Below are 17157 nucleotides of genomic sequence, written 5' to 3'. Positions count from 1 at the left end.
AGGGTGTCCACCATTTGGTAATGTTACCCACCAACCCTCTCTTCCCGTTTCTAATATTAACTTACCCTGCCTATAGATTGTAAGTTCCTTAACGCAGGTCCTCTTCAAATACATTGCCTATCCAACCTCTTCTAAACACAATTGTAATCCTGTCTATAAATGTTACTTATGCCATTAATCATTTCTCTGTCTCTTAAATATCTGTAAACTGAATGTATGTATGTCTTTATTTGTATAGCGCCATAAAATGTACATAGCGCTTCACAGTAGTAATAGATGTCATATAAATAACAGATCATGGGAATAAGTGCTTCAGACATACTGTAAAAGTAACATTAAGGAAGGAGTCCCTGCTCCGAGGAGCTTACAATCTAATTGGTAGGTAGGGAGAACGTACAGAGACAGTAGGAGGGAATACTAGTAAGTGCGTCTGCAGGGGGCCAAGCTTTGTGTCATGTGTCCATGATTATCCAGTGCTACTCATATGCTTCTTTAAGCAGATGTGTCTTAAGGTGGGTCTTAAAGGTGGATAGCGAGGGGGCTAGTCGGGTATTGAGGGGAAGGGCATTCCAGAGGTGTGGGGCAGAAAGTGAGAAAGGTTTAAGGCGGGAGAGAGCTTTAGATACAAAGGGGGTAGAAAGAAGACATCCTTGAGTCGTGATGGTGCATAGCGAGAAATTAGGGCTGAGATGTAATGAGGGGCAGAAGAATGTAAAGCTTTAAAAGTGAGCAGTAGAATTGAGTGTGAGATACGCGATTTAATCGGAAGCCAGGAGAGGGATATCAGCAGGGGAGACGCTGAGACAGATTTAGGAAAGAGTAGAGTGATTCTGGCAGCAGTGTTTAGGATAGATTGTAGGGGAGACAGGTGAGAGGTAGGAAGGCCGGACAGCAGGAGGTTGCAGTAATCGAGACATGAGAGAATGAGGGCCTGAGTCAGAGTTTTGGCAGTTGAGTAACAGAGGAAAGGGCGTATCTTTGTGATATTGCGGAGGAAAAAGCGACAAGTTTTAGAAACGTTTTGAATATGAGAGGAGAATGAGAGAGAGGAATCAAGTGTGACCCCTAGGCAGCGTGCTTGGGCTACTGGGTGAATGATCGTATTTCCAATAGCAATGTGGAAGGATGTAGTAGGGCCATGTTTGGGAGGTAGTATAAGGAGCTCTGTTTTTGCCATGTTAAGTTTCAGTCGGCGGATGGCCATCCAGGATGATATTCCAGAGAGGCATTCAGAAACTTTGGTCTGTATAGCAGGTGGAAGGTCAGGGGTTGAAAGGTAAATTTATGTGTCATCAGCATAGAGGTGATATTTAAACCCAAAAGATGTGATTAGGTCACCTAGAGAGAGTGTGTAGAGAGAAAAGAGAAGGGGTCCCAGGACAGAGCCCTGGGGTACCCCCACAGAGAGATCAATAGAGGAGGAGGAGGTGTTAGCAAAAGAGACACTGAAGGTACGATGGGAGAGGTAAGAGGAGATCCAGGATAAAGCTTTGATCCGAATAACAAGAGTATGGAGAATGTGAAGGAGAAGAGGGTGGTCCACGGTGTCGAATGCTGCAGAGAGGTCGAGTAATATGAGCAGAGTGTAATGACCTCTCTCTTTGGCAGCGTGGAGGTCGTCAGTTATTTTAGTGAGGGCTGTTTCAGTAGAGTGAGCAGTGCGGAAGCCAGATTGTAGAGGGTCTAGTACAGAATAGGTGTTGAGAAAGTGTAGCAATCGAGAGAATACAAGACGTTCAAGGAGTTTGGAGGCAAAAGGCAGGAGGGAGACAGGTCGATAGTTAGAAGGACAGGTAGGGTCAAGCTTGCTGTTTTTGAGTAATGGTATAACGGTTGCATGCTTGAAGGATGAAGGAAAGGTACCAGAGTAGAGGGAAGAGTTAAAGATCTGTGTGAGCATAGGGATTATAGAAGGAGCAAGAGGTTTTAGGAGATGGGAGGGAATGGGATCAAGAGGGCAAGTGGTAGAGGGAGAAGAGGAGATCAGCAGTGATACATCCTCCTCCGAGATAGCAGAAAAAGAGTCAAGAAAGACAGGAGGAGAGTTGGGAAGCATTGTGGGATGGGAGGAGGCAACAGATGGGATGTTCTGCCGTATGGACTCCACCTTTTTCTTAAAAAAGTCAGCAAAGTCCTGAGGTGAGATGGAGGAAGAAGAGGAGGCAGCTGAGGGTGGTCTGAGTAGAGAGTCAAAGACAGAAAAGAGACGGCGTGGGTTAGACTTGTGTGTGTTGATTAGTGATGAAAAGTAGGTTTGTTTAGCCTGAAAGAGGGCAGAGTTGAAACAGGATAGCATAAATTTGTAGTGAATGAAGTCTGCGAGCGTATGAGATTTCCTCCAGAGGCGTTCAGAGGAACGAGTGGAGGAACGCAGCATGTATAACCTTTGTTCATTTAATGCAACCATTTATTATAACATCTCTGGCTTTTCCCATCTGTCTCTTGTGTAATAAAATAATTGTATTTAATTGTAGTTGTTACCAAACTGACTGTAAAGTATTGTGATGCCCCCTTAAGTGGAAGCCTGTATTTACTTAAAAAAATAAAGGATGATGATGGATACACTAGAGCCCATGGTGTCAGGAGCATTCCTGGTTTCCATGGACGTATCTAACCTCTATACCCTCCTACAATGCAAGAGTATGGAGGTGGTCCGCAAACTAATCACGAATAACTACCAGTTGATTATCTGCAACTCCATATCCACATTATTCTCCATAAAAATTACTTTACATTTTAAACTGCCTTTTATCTCCAAACCTCAGTTACAGCAATGGGATCAACTATGGTGCCCGCATTCGCCAAGGCATTTATGCATAAGTATGAGACTGAACATATTTTGTCCAACACACTATTTTCACCATATATTCATTGTTACTGCCACTAATGTAGTGCCGACGAGTATTCTAAAACAAACCTGGGGCAATCACCAACAAGACCCAGGTACATGCTGGGTACATTCCAGTGACATTTCTGCAGATAGACTAATGGCCCATCGGATTAACAGCGGGGGTCCCTGGCAGTCCCATTCAAACTGAATGGGACTGCCAGGGACCCCTGCTGTGTTAATCCGATGGGCCATTAGTCTCTGCAGAAATGTCACAGAAATGTTGCAGCATGTACCTAGCTGATACCAGAGTGATAGCCCCAGATTTGCCCCAGTTTTTCCAAGGCAAGTTTAAGGCAAGTTTTAGAATACTCGTCGGTGCACCTGTACATTGACAATCTGTTTTACATCTAGACAGGTACACAAAACACAGTAATGCAACAATTCAATACCCTCAATCAGGGGTGGCCATTCCAGTCCTCAAGGGCCACCAAAAGGTCAGGTTTTCGTTGTATCCCTGCTTTAGCACAGATGGTTCAATCATTATGACTGAGCCACTGATTGAGCCATCTGTGTGAAGCAGGGATATCCTGAAAACCTTACCTGTTGGTGGCCCTTGAGGACTTGAGTTGGCCACTCCTGCCCGCAATGATTTACCCTGACCCATCAGACTGAATATGACCCATAAGGAAGTACATTTTTTAGATTTTAGGGTGCTCGTCAATAATGCATAACTATCCACCACACTGTTCACTAAACCAACTGAGGCTAGCAGTCAGGAACACCTTACAGCATGCCAGCAGCTTTCACCCACTACCACTTAAGAAAGGACTACTTTTCTCTCAGATGGTGCGATTCACATTGTGAATGATCCCGATGAAAGTTAAAAACAACTTAGATATTTTTACATAGGGGCTACAACAGGAATTATGTTTCTTTGAGCATCAATAAGGCACTGAAATATGCCAGAACTGACCTCTTTACTGATTAGGAGACAAAGTGCAGTTGAATCTGAATATTATTGAAAACACAGGAGCCTATTCACTAAACCTCAATAAAATCAGTGCATTTCCGATCGACTTTGCATTGTTTTATCGTGATATAAAACCTGTGTCAAAACGATATTCATTAAAAAAAACAGCATATTTTTTAAAGTTTGGTAATAAAATGCAAGATCAAATGACTTGGTTTGTGTTGTGCTTTATCAAGGTCCCTTCAGTACTGGCCTCTGTCAGGGACATTTAAATAACCCGCGTTCCCGGAAAAAGCGTTTCAGGCTGTTGTTTAAACTGCAGCCTGGAAGAGCTGCATGGAGATGCTGCGTCTCCATGCACGGCTCTTACAGGCGATCGTGCAGTTTAAATATTAATTTTAATACTAGTGTGCGGGAGCAAGGGGTCTCCTGAGCTGAACCACATTCATTTCAGCCTCGGGGACCCCCTGCTTCCCGAGATACAGGCCCCGGTATGGGGTGCCAGTATCCCTGCCATTTTTTAAATCCTCCGTGTCACGTGACCGGGGGATTTAAATACTGCAGGAGATACCGGCACCTCATAACAGGGCCTGTAACTCGGGGAAGTAGGGGGTCCCCGAGGTTGAAATGAATGCGGTTCAGCTCAGGAGACCCCCAGGTCACACACACTATTAGTAAAAATCACATTAAAGCAGCTTCATTACAGTACCTTTAACCCTTTCATAATCTTAGCGGTTAGCCGCTAAGGTAATGAAACTGGCTCCAATTTTATTTTTATTGCACAGAATACCGGAGGCCGGCGGGGAACCCCGGAGCCCCCCCCCCCATACCTCCGGGGGCCCCACCGGCCTCCGGTATTAATCCTATGCAGTAAAACTAAAAGAAAATGCTTTTACTGTATGCATCTTGTAATACCTTTAGCATCAGCCTTTAGCTGGCGCCTAAATTTTAAAGTACGATATGCTTATCACTGCTTAGTGAATAGCAGTTTCCTGCAAGAAAAAGCGATTTGGGGCTTTTTTTGGCTTATCGTACAGCTTTTTTTTTGTTGCCAGAGTGTTGCCAGAGTGTTATAGTAATATAAAAAGCCGTTATAACGCCGTTATAACGCGATACTGCACTGTTATTGAAGCTTAGTGAATAGCAAAACAGGCAATATCGCGCTATAAGAGCATTTATAGTAGTATAGTAGTATAAGCCACTTATCGAAGTTTAGTGAATAAGTCCCACAATGTGATCTCTAAATGCTTCAAACAGGCCAACCTGTTTGCCGGTATCTCCTGCTCAGGTTTAAAGTCCCTAGTCACATGGGCCAATAGGAAGCCGTCTATGACATCACAGCTTTCTATTGGCCCATGTGATGGGACGGCTAAACCTGAGTAGGAGATACTGCTGCATTTTGCTGTTGGCAAAGAACGTATGCACATAGTACCTTCAGGTTTTTTTTCCATGCCCACGGTGACACCAGTCTTCCAACACTCTTTATAGTTGTGCTCTTCCTCAATTATATTTTCAGTGAGCAAGAGCATTTCCTCCAGGTTTGTCTGGGAGCAAGGGTTTGAACTTGGGACAACATCAATCACTTCTCCTTTCTTATGAAATACCGAGCACGAAGAGAATGGCCTAGAAGTCAAAACACCCACTTTTAGAGAGATATTCCAGTCATAAAAGAACAAAAATGTGTAGACTGATCAAAGTCATTTTAAAACAAAGTATGAATTATTTCCTAAAGGCTAGACTATTGCAGTAAAATCAGCTGCGAGCTGAAAAACATGTCAACAATTGCACACACAGTATATGTTGTTCAATGCGTTGTTGGTTCTTTCAGCACTGAAGCGGTTAAACTCCCACTCTTGCCGTTCAATAAATAGCCCCCATAATGCACTTTTGGCCTCATATTACATCCTACTTAGACTGTATATGGCAGCTTTCATGGAGACTGAATTAGCGCTTTGTGTATGCAAAATATGCTTTTTGCAAGTGTCGACTTAGGCCCAGATCCACAGAGGTCCGTTGTTGACTTAACAATGTGTTAACCTCCTAAGTTAACGCCTCTTCAATTGCTAGTATCTTTAAAGCTCAGAAACGCAGTGTTAAGCGCTGTTTCGGACAGAAACGGCATTGTATTATTATAACGGACGTTAGTGCCAATAATGTGCAAAAGAGGTGTTCCCGCTAACAACACCCATCCGCAGAGCTCGTTACAGGTCACGCAGGGATTTAATGAGCCGTTACTTAGGTCACAGCTAAACTGGGCGTTAGTCCCCACCAGACCCTGAACTATGGGGGCAGGGATGGAGGAAAGGGAGACTCCTCTTTGCTACAGTGCCAAGTGCAATATATAGCTCCCCAAACACATGTTTATACAACACGTGAAGCGACACCTGTGTACACCCGTTTGGGGTGGTATCACTCTCTCTACACATGAATAATGTTGTTTGAAGCTAACGCAAGGCAGTGCTAAATTAACATGACGTTAAGCGTATGCTAATGAGATAAACAAAGGCTGTTGTTATTGCATTTAATTCGCTTTCTAGATCTGCGTTAACCACAGGGGAAATAGCATCTGTTCATTATTTTGAAAACGTCTCATTATTAGCACTGCGTTAACGGACCTCTATGGATCTAGGCTGTAATACTATATGTAGCTGTAATCAGTACACAGAACATAATGGCAAGGTGTTTCCATTATAACCTATACAGAAGTCATTATAGTGCTAAAAGAAGAAACCACTATTAATTACCTTTAAAGAAAGACAATTTAGCCCATATGTAGTAACCAGTGGTATGCCATAAAGGACATGGCCATCATGTCTATTCTAGCACTGGAAAGTGTTTCATGCCATAGCACCAGTTAGTAAATACTGTGTGTACTATAACATTTAAAAGAAAAAATGCATTAAATGAATGTGGATTAATACTTAGATAACATATTCATGTCACCTACAAACCTTTCCTCAGGAACCAGCAACCACACCAGGTTTTTGGAACAACCAAGCACTTACACACAGGTAAATTCCCGTAATGTGCATATGAATATAATGTTGGTTCTGGTTACCTGATAAACCTAACTCAGGGCCCTAAGGAGGTTTTTGGAAACCACTGATCTATAACATAAAATATTTTAATTCTGAGGCTTAAATCTAGCAAACAGACAATTAACCGCTGAACAGGATTGTGATACGATATGGAACAGACGGATGAACCTTAGGGAACAAATAATTTAGCATTCTCAACATTTGGCAGTCGTTCATATTGTTCTTTTTTTCAAATGAATAGTATGTTTTAAATGGCATACTGTATGCTTGAAGGAGGAAGGGTAATTATATGTAAATAAAACCTTTGCCTTGTAATATTTTTAGAATGATCAGGGTTATTTTTAGTAGTAAATATCTTGTAAACAAACATCACTACCAGAGTGACAGATTTTAGGACCAATTAGATACACAAACATTGTTCCAACTAACTCAATAAGGAGAAAATATGTAACCTTGGCACAGGGACGAAATTAGTAATGTAGGGCGGTCTTCTCTTGGCCTTCTTTAATTTTAACATTTACACCAACAACAATTAAAAGGAAACCACAGGATAACAATTTGCTGTGAGAGAGGTGACGGTGTTGAATGGACCAACAGAATCTTCAGTCCATTGGCTAATTACTTCCTTAGGACTCATCTTTCTATTGCTTAATTCTGTTATAGGCCTTAGGGCTGTTCCAGAAATCAGCCTCAGGATTCTTTACTTATGGACAGGAGAAACGGAGGGCTTATTTATTTAGTGGTGCTACTCCATAGGACACCTTTCAGTGCCGGAAGAAACCTTACGGTTCAGACACTGCAATAGCCTGTAAAGTGTCTTTCGAGGTGGTAAGGTGCGATAGTAAATATGAACCTGGATGTTCTAGTTCAGGGGGGCGCAAAGTGGGGGGCGCGGCAGCTACAGAGGTCCCGCGCTCTCCCCCAAGGCACTTAAATGAAGTGCCAGGGGGGCCGCACGAGGCCTCTGCAGCTTCTCCTACATTATCTTCAGTGACGCGTCACCATGGTAACCGGCATCAAATGACGCTGTGGGATCACGTTGCCCCGCAACGTCATTTGACGCCGGAGCCTTGCAGGAGGGGGGGTGCGAGCTGCGAGGTGAAAAGGCAGGGGGGGGGGTGCAGGGTCAAAAGTTTGTGGACCCCATTTCTAGTTTATCTGACTATTGCTATGCAATTAGTCATTTAGGGCCACATTTACTAAGTGGTACTGTGCCATATGACACCTGGTTCTTTAACATGAATAGGTCATAAGGTGTCTTACGGCATAGCACTGCTTAGCAAATATGGGCCTAAGTGTCCTGTACCAGGATTAAGCTAGCAGGCCTGGTCTGGTAATTGTTTGGGTTGGATGTAGAAGTAATTTTTTTACTTGTGCAATCGTGCCTTTGTACCATGTCCATACCACATTTTAAAGGTTGCACTTACGAACTGGGATTTCACTGTGAGACCATACTGTATAGTGTGTTGAGAAGCCAGGATCTGATGCTCGTGTTTTTTATTCTTTGACTTTCTTGCCTCGTGTGCATGTCATGTCCTGGTGTCCTACACATTACTGGTGCCTTCTCTGGGGGTTAAGGCATGCTTGTTCTATGCTATGTAAGGCCTGTACCCCCTTGGTTACAATATTTTCAATTCCTAATGGAATTGCCAGGTTCTAGGCTGTGTGGGACCAAAGACAGTCCTAACACTGACACTAACAGAAGCAAAGTAATGTACTGTAAGTGAAGGACGGTTCTGGAAGTCAGGCTTTAAAGACAATAGAGGACCTATTTTTGTGGCTAATTGTATTGTATTGTTTGTCTTTATTTATATAGCGCCATTATTATACATAGCGCTTCACAGTAGTGAAAGACCTCTCAGTACTACAATGATGCACTAACTACTACTACTACCTGTAAACTTTAATAACTCAATGCAAATGTACTACCTCATGTTAACAAGAAAAAAATCATCTCAATTATTTGTTTAGTTAGGCTTTTCAGCTCTCTCCCCAGTACATTGAGGCACCTGTTAATTATTTCTGTACAGTTTATAGTTACTATGCTCTGGTGCATAGTGTTTATAATGGAGTTTTCAGTTTTATGGATTAAAGGTCACACTATTGTTGATTTTATTTAGCTAAATATTTAATCTACATTAAGTTAGTGCCAGACGAGAAACTCTGAAAACAGTGAAGTACTTCCATTGATGCACAGAACACATCAGAGCAAAAAAATGAAAACATGGCTAAACACAGTATGAGTTAATGGCTGAACTTGTTAATGATTCTGCATAGCAAGGAGCTGACTAGCTATAATGTAGTGAGGTGCAGTGTAGAGACCTGCATAGAAAAAGAGTATATGAGGCCTGCTAAGACAATTTTTGAGGCAAATTGGCACCAAGAGCGCCATTTTCATGTTGCATTAATGTATCTAGGTCTTTACCCAATTTTCCCCCGTTGTGCATCAGCTTGTAAATTGGAGCGTCTCAAAATGAGGAGCTAGGAAGGTTATATGGGATTTATCAAATTGTGAGCCACTGTGCAACTCGTCTTCCTTTAATCAGCATCAAAAGATCTGCTTAAAGTGGTCTTGTTTACGAATCGGCATCTGATTAAAAATCTGGAACAAGCTTGTTATGACGCAATTTAGAACACAAAATGTGCACAGTTTTCCCGTACGTTTACACATAAAGTAGATCCCTGTATTTGCTACTGGCTCTCTTCTGAAATGTTGCTACATGGTTGTTCAAATATCTACTGAATCCATCCACCTGCATATAGATATGGTTACATGGTGGAATTAAACAGATTTTCTGAAAATATTCTATCAGTTGTTTAAAGCACCTGACTGTAATCACTCAATTTATAGGGTATTATATTGTAAAATTAAGCTCATAGGAATGAATGTAGTTTATGGGCACTCTGGTAAAATTGGTGTGGAGATTACTTTAGAGAGTATTGAAGCATGTGCAATTATTTAAAACACGTTGGCCCATATTCTCCAAATCAGGGGTGCGCAAGGTGGGGTGCGCGCCCCCCATGGGGGGTTGCAAACATTTTATGGGGGGGGGGGGCGGGGGCAGTGGCTGCAGAGGACCCGCGCTCTACCACCACGGCATTTAAATTAAGTGCCAGGGGATGGCGTGAGGGCTCTGCAGTGTCTCCTTCCTTGTCTTCGCAACAATGTGACGTGTCGCCATGGCAACGCACGGCAAATGATGCTGCGGGTCACGTGACGTAACGTGACCTCGCGCATCATTTGACACCGGATTTTAGGTAAGGGAGGGGGGTGTGAGCTCAGGGGCTGGCAGGCAGGGGGACGCAGCGCACAAAGTTTGCGCACCCCTGCTCTAAAGGGTGCTAAGATTTAGCACATCTAAACACCTATTCATTTGAATGGGGATTAGGTCATGCTGAAGCTCTGCACCCTTTTGTGGCCCCTGTTCAATATGCTGTGACGCCATTTTACAGTGCTCTAGAAGAGCTGGGCTCCATTTAAATGTATAGGATAGAAGTGGCTTCCCAGCATACGGAATTACAACCTGTATACTAGATGGGGCTGAAGCCAACTATCACATGAGATGTTAAAATGAATTAGAGGCAAGCAGCTACTTTTGAAATATTTGGGGTTATTCATTAAACGAAGAGTGCAGATTCGGACATCATCACACGGAAACTCCCAATTTAGTCAGTGGGTGTTTTTGTACGATAGGCCCCCTATTGCCCAATTGCAATTGAATGAATAACCTCATCGGGTTTCATTTAAATGGTTGCTGTGCAGTACAATGGGACTAGCATCAAGACAAAACTGATGTAATTCAGAGGCAAACAAACTGCATCAAACAACAAAATGATATTGCTTTCAATTGGATTTTTTGTAATGCTACATCTGGTGTACTTGTTTGGCCCAAAATTGGATCAATGATACATAGACCCCTAAGTGCTATGTTCTGATGTTTGATCTTTAAGTCACTCCTTTAATGTATATTGCTTCATTAGTAAAGCCCAAATAAGCTGTACCCACGTTTCAAGGTAATCATCAAGCCAGATGCATTTCTTCCATTCATCTAACACAGAGCCCTCTAAGTGCACCTTGAAGGTTGGAATTGCTGAACCTGGAAAAGAGGATATAGATACCAGCAAATTGGCAGACTTATTATGTGACCCTGTACACAAGAAAGATCATCCTGGAAATTGTAGACTGAAAACAACAGACAACATCCACATCAAGTGGGCATCTTGCTTTTCACAAGTGTTTTGTTTTTCACATACAGTAAGTGAATACTAAATAGTGTTGAGTATTACATGTACATTTTACCCAATATGACGTTGCTAAGCTTAGCTTTGTGTAATAGGCACATTATTTCCTTAGGATCCCAGACACTAATGTGGGCCTATTTAGTACTGCCTAATGACAAATGGCAGTATACAGTATAACAGTACACAAAATACTACATGGGGTTCTCTGTTACACGTGAGATGTACTGTAAGTGGAACACTTTTCTTACATAACAGAACAAAGAAAAAAAACGATGTATTGTGCTTTTTGTCTAGACTCTAGACAGTTTTCTTGATCTTCAAACACAATCTCCAGCTTTCCGAAACGTATTCATTCGGAGTATTTGAAAGATATAAACACACCTCTTGTCCAAGGCCTCCTATAATTATCATTGGTAAAACTCCCACTGTGGCAGTACGTCTCCTCTTGCTGAATTCCTTCAGGAAACGGGATTAGCATCCAAGAAATGGCCACTTTTTGTCTCATTATATTCTGAATAAGGGGGAAAAAAACAGTGTTGCATTGTTCACTCATATTGCTGCCCTTTTCTACTATTATTGCTAGGAAATGGGTGCAAATGGAAGCAATGGTCTAATGCAGGGGTGCAACAATTGCAGGGGTGCGTGGCGCTTACAGAGGCCATGCGCTCTTCCCTAAAGCATTTAAATGAAATACCGGGGCAGCGGGCAAGGCTTCTCTGAATGTTACTTACCTTGTCTCCGGCGGGATCTGGCGACGTGGCGTCAGAAATGCCGGAGACTTGGTAAGGGGGCGCAGACGCAAAAGTTTGCGCGCTGGTGGTCTAATGAATCTACTAATAGCTTTTGGGGCCAGTTCGAGCTGCTTACTGCTATGGAATCAGTGTACGGGGCCAGTGTTGAGGAGTTACAGATCTGATGAGGTCCAGGTAAGTGGCATCTAATAAGTGTGGCCAAGAGTTCAAGATGGGTAGACCAGATAATGTAGAAAGAGGCTGATGTATGACTAAATAGTGCCCTTAGAGATACCTTGACTTTGTTTTTATTATAATTTCTTATTATTTTAAACAAAGCATGTACAGTATCTTCTCATCTTGTGGCAAAAGTGTTTGAGTTTTGCCACGGTTGCCTTGTAAAGCTCTTTGCGAAAATAATTATTTTCACAGGCGTCTTGGTTGTACACACGGAGGTTTTAGTCACAGTACTGACTTTTTATCCCTGCATGATTTTTATATTTAAAATTGTATTGCGTAGCACAAAAATAGGTTATTTAAAGGAAAAATAATACGGTAGTTAACCAGAATCTTTTCAGCCTACAGGTATTGCATTTGGAAGGACGTGGAAGGGTAATATTGCCAAAAAAATTATCACCCATCTTGAAGCATTTATATGGGACGTTTGGCCACAACCAAAGAACCACCACCACTACAACACACTGCCGGGCAGGTGGCCGGCGCTCCGCCGCCACTACAACACACTGCCGGGCAGGTCGCCGGCGCTCCGCCGCCAGTACAACACACTGCCGGGCAGATCGCCGGCTCTCCGCCGCCAGTACAACACACTGCCGGGCAGGTCGCCGGTGCTCCGCCGCCAGTACAACACACTGCCGGGCAGATCGCCGGCGCTCCGCCGCCAGTACAACCCACTGCCGGGCAGATCGCCGGCGCTCCGCCGCCAGTACAACACACTGCCGGGCAGGTCACCACTATACAATTAACCGCTCCGAAAATGTACTTCAGCTGCCGTGCACTCAAAGTCCTGTGGTCACCGCTGTCCAGTGGGTCCACAGCCACTACAACTCATCGCTGGCAATCCGCCGCCGCTCCTAGTCCGGTGGCCGCCACTCTCAGTCCGGTGGCCGCCACTCCTAGCCCGGTAAGTCCACCGCCACTACAACTCACCGACGGTGCGAGTGGTCATTCCGCCGCACCATCTTTAAATGTCCCTCTGGACATTTAAAGATTGCGTGTCGGCCACGGGACTAGGAGCACACGGCGGCTGAAGTTAATTTCCGGAGAAGCGGGTTATACAGCGGCGACCTGCCCAGCAGTAAGTTGTAGTGGTGGCTGACCGCCCGCGTTGCTGTGGTCGTGGCCAAAGGTCCTAGACCCTTTGTAGGATAGCTCAGGGGTGCTGAACTCCAGTCCTCAAGACCCCCAAACAGATCAGGTTTTAGGGATATCCCAGCTTGGTGGCTCAATCAGTGGCTCAGTCGAAGACTGAAGCAGGGCTATGCTGAAAACCTGACCTGTTGGGGGGTCTTGAGGACTGGAGTTGAGCTGAGATACATGCAGTACATTATGACAACTCAAGGGCTTTAAAAGGAAAAGGACTGCTGCTGTATCTTGTGTTGTAACAAATCTGTTCCAGAAAAGTGGTTCGCCCAAGCACGCCATATGCTAAGCCAGCGGTAAACAGTTAGCCGGTGCTTCCACTCACAAAGGACCTTCCTGGCCGATACAATAAGAAATAATCTGGGTGAAAGCAATAAGAGGAGGGCACAAACGGACTTAGGGGTTGTGGCGATTGAAATCCTTTTGCATAAGCCCATATGTGCCCTCTTATTGATTTCACCCATTAAAGTGAGTCTATGGGGCTGATTCAATATATTCCGAAGGCAATACCTTATTTAAGTCAATGGCAGTTTTAGGCCAATTGCAGTGTGATCGGCTGCATCGGAGTATATTTGATCAGCCACAAAGGGATAAAGTTGGCAACTCAGATAGTGTAACAAGCATGCAGACAGACAGAGTAGCGAGCGTGCAATATAACATCTAAGGCCGCGCTCATGGTGACGGCGCGGACCGCGCACTATCGAGCGAGCGCCCGCGCATACTCCTGCAGCCAAGTGCACAGATCGCTGTGGAGATTGGGGAGGCGATCGGAAGCGTGGCGAACGCTTCACGAGCTGGTTCGCCCTCATTGGCTGAACCAGCAACGTGACGCTGACGTCACGCTACTGCAGCCTGGAAAGACAAATGTACTTGTCTCTCAAAACAGCAGCAGCGACGATGCGCTACATCACCGCCAGTACTTTGCTTGCTTCAATAAGGTAGCCTAGAACAGTCCTGCAATTGCGCACACGTAGCAACGCCCCCACCATGAGTGCGGCCTAAGGAGTAAAACCAGACAAACACACTGTACCTCGTATACGTAGTCCAATGCACAATATTTAAATGCTGGAAACATCACGGTGCTCATTTTCCCAATCTGAGTGAAAAGCAGGTAAGCATGTAAATGAGCTTAAGATGCAAACTAACCAAAACATTTTTATCTACAGTGCCAAAATAGAAATACATAAAAATGATACTGTGTGTATTAGCTAAAACCTGAAATTTGAGATATTCAGAGGAGAATACCTATTGCATTTACATTTATGTCAACATCCAAATGTAGGCCTCCTGCAATGTAATTTACATTGTAAGCTATTCAAGACTGGGAATGAATTGAACAGTTATGAAGGACAACACTCTTTCTACACAATTTCTCTTAGGTTTAGTTACCTATGTTTAAGTTATAGGAACAGGATGGGAGAGAAGCTACTGTATTTAAAAAGTCAACCCAGTAGGCTCATGCAGAGATTTGCTCTGATTTAAAACAGAAAACTTCAGTGTTCGAACCCCAGGGGTGGGCCCCTTTTTGTCTTTGGGCATGGGACAGATGTTCCTGTATTCCCCCATGTCTAGGGTTGCCAGGTGTCCGGTTTTCAACCGGACAGGCCGGTAATTCTGATGCCTGTCCGGTAGAAAATCGGAGGTAATACCGGACACATATGTACCATGTTGCAGGCGGATGCGGTGGCCAGGCGAGCGCGTGGGCGGCGGCGAGCGCGGGCTGGTCTGCTGAGGACGGTGGCTGGGCGCAGTCATCCTGCACTCGTGCTGTCGAGTGAAGGAGAGGACAGCGGGGGCGGAGCCAGATTCAGAGTCAGAGACGTCTGCTGGAAATAAGGTAAGGACAATTTTTTTTTCTGGGGGGGGGGGAGGGATGGGGCATGGGGGCCAGCCTGGGGAGATGAAAATGATGGGGGGGGGGGGATAAGATGGGGCATGGGGGCCAGCCTGCCAGCCTGGGGAGATGGATGATAATGATGGGCATGGGGGCCAGCCTGCCAGCCTGGGGAGATGAAAATGAGATGGGGCATGGGGGCCAGCCTGGGGAGATGAAAATGATGGGGGGGGGGGATAAGATAATGATGGGGCATGGGGGCCAGCCTGGGGAGATGAAAATGATGGGGGGGACAGGGTGAGATGATGATGGTGGGTATATTTTAAATGTATTGGGGAGGTGGGGTCCAGTATTTTAAATGTATTGGGGAGGCGGGTCCAGTATTTTAAATGTATTGGGGAGGCGGGGTCCAGTATTTTAAATGTATTGGGGAGGCGGGGTCCAGTATTTTTGGACAAGCCGCCTGGCAACCCTACCCATGTCGGTGGCCCTGACACTCATCCCAGTATAAAACACACACACACACACACACACACACACACACACACACACACACACACACACACACACACACACACACACACACACACACACACACACACACACACACACACACACACACACACACACACACACACACACACACTGACTTGACTCAAGCACAACTAAATATATCAGAAGTCAAAATTGTAACAACTGCCTGGTCTGACCACACTAAAAACTGCCGACTAAAAAATATTCCCGACCATGAAAAATTACATAAAACCTAATTTTCCCATCAAACAAACATACTACGTCTGAGCTTAACTTAATTCTCTCTGAAAATATAACTGTGCTACTATGAGGAAGCTAAAAAACCTGATGGACTTAATACCCAAATAAAAAGGTTTAATGGCCTGCTCCAAAGCCAATTCAATTAAAGCAGCAAAACATATAAAATCTTATATATATATATTTTTTAAATAAATCAGCTCTGTAGTATTTAAGTAATATTCCTCTCAGAACAGGGCATTACTGACCAATAATGCCCTGGCTGGAAGAGGCCAGGTCTGAGGCAAAGCCAAGGAACTTTAACCCAGCCATTATTGGCCAGTAATGCCCTGTTCTGAGGGGATTATTACTATTATAGACAACAATTTTTTTTTACATTTTTATTAAAAAGATAGAGCTTTTGTAGTCATATTGATTTTTATCAGCATCATCGTCTACATTCTTTTGTTTTTACTGCACGTGTTTATTAAAATGAAATTGTACATACACACACATATACAGTATATATATTACACGCACACACGCACACTGCAACCCCCCCTCTATATACTGTACGCACTCTGCAGCTCCCACTCCTCCTCTACACCCACAAAACACACACAACAGACTTCCCCCTCTACACCCACAAACACACTGCAGCCACCCTGTAAACCCACAAAACTACACACACACACACACACCAACAAAACACAATCTGCAGCCCTCCTCCACCTTCTACACTCACAAAACCCACTGCACAGACAGAGACAGACACACAACAAAACCGACTGCTGCCCCCCTGTACACCCACAAACACACTGCAGCCCCCTATAAACCCACACACTGAGACACATACCAACCAAACACTCTGCAGCCCTCATCCACTCTCTACACCAACAAAACACACACTTCAGACACACACAAACAAAACAGACTCTGCTGCCCCCTCTACACCCACAAAACACACACCAACAGAAGAGACACACAGACACACACAAATAAACCACTCTGCTGGCCCCCTTTACACCACAAAACACACAACAGACACACAAACCTTTCCCCTCACTCTCCTGTGCAGAGCTCTCTTCAGGAAGGGTGGGGGAGGAGTCAGTGCCTTGCTGCAGGCTCCAGTCCAATCACTTCCCCTGTCTGAGAGCTGATCACACTCTGTGTGTATGAGAACTGAAAGCTGATTGGCTGAAAAAACAGACATGGTGTCCAAAATTTCAGGCCATTACTGAATGAATTCCAGGAATTTTAACCAATCAGAGAGCAGGGATTTCAATAATGGCCAGAATTTAACAGCTTTAGCCGATAATTAAGTAATAATCCCCAAAGAACAGGACATTATAGGCCAGTAATGCCCTTTTCTGAGATGATTA

The 17157-nt window shown here is 44.2% G+C and overlaps 1 protein-coding gene across 2 annotated transcripts in view; it reads right to left on the bottom strand.

Annotated features, from left to right (window-relative positions):
- The window catches only part of SHOC1 (shortage in chiasmata 1), a 203922-nt gene extending 187030 nt beyond the window's left edge, over positions 1–16892 (bottom strand). For both annotated transcript variants that reach the window (XM_075594058.1, XM_075594064.1), the window contains exons 1-5: positions 16830–16892; positions 14222–14287; positions 11462–11591; positions 10845–10935; positions 5233–5423 (exon numbers count right to left, since the gene is read on the bottom strand). In XM_075594058.1, the coding sequence (XP_075450173.1) occupies positions 5233–5423; positions 10845–10935; positions 11462–11591; positions 14222–14278 (469 nt within the window). In that variant the 5' untranslated portion in view covers positions 14279–14287; positions 16830–16892. The remainder of the gene's footprint in view (positions 1–5232; positions 5424–10844; positions 10936–11461; positions 11592–14221; positions 14288–16829) is intronic.
- Between the last annotated feature and the right edge of the window lie 265 nt (positions 16893–17157).

Source organism: Ascaphus truei, chromosome 1 (assembly GCF_040206685.1).
Source record: "Ascaphus truei isolate aAscTru1 chromosome 1, aAscTru1.hap1, whole genome shotgun sequence".
Taxonomy (NCBI): Eukaryota; Metazoa; Chordata; class Amphibia; order Anura; family Ascaphidae; genus Ascaphus; species Ascaphus truei.
This window is presented reverse-complemented; position numbering and strand designations above follow the sequence as displayed.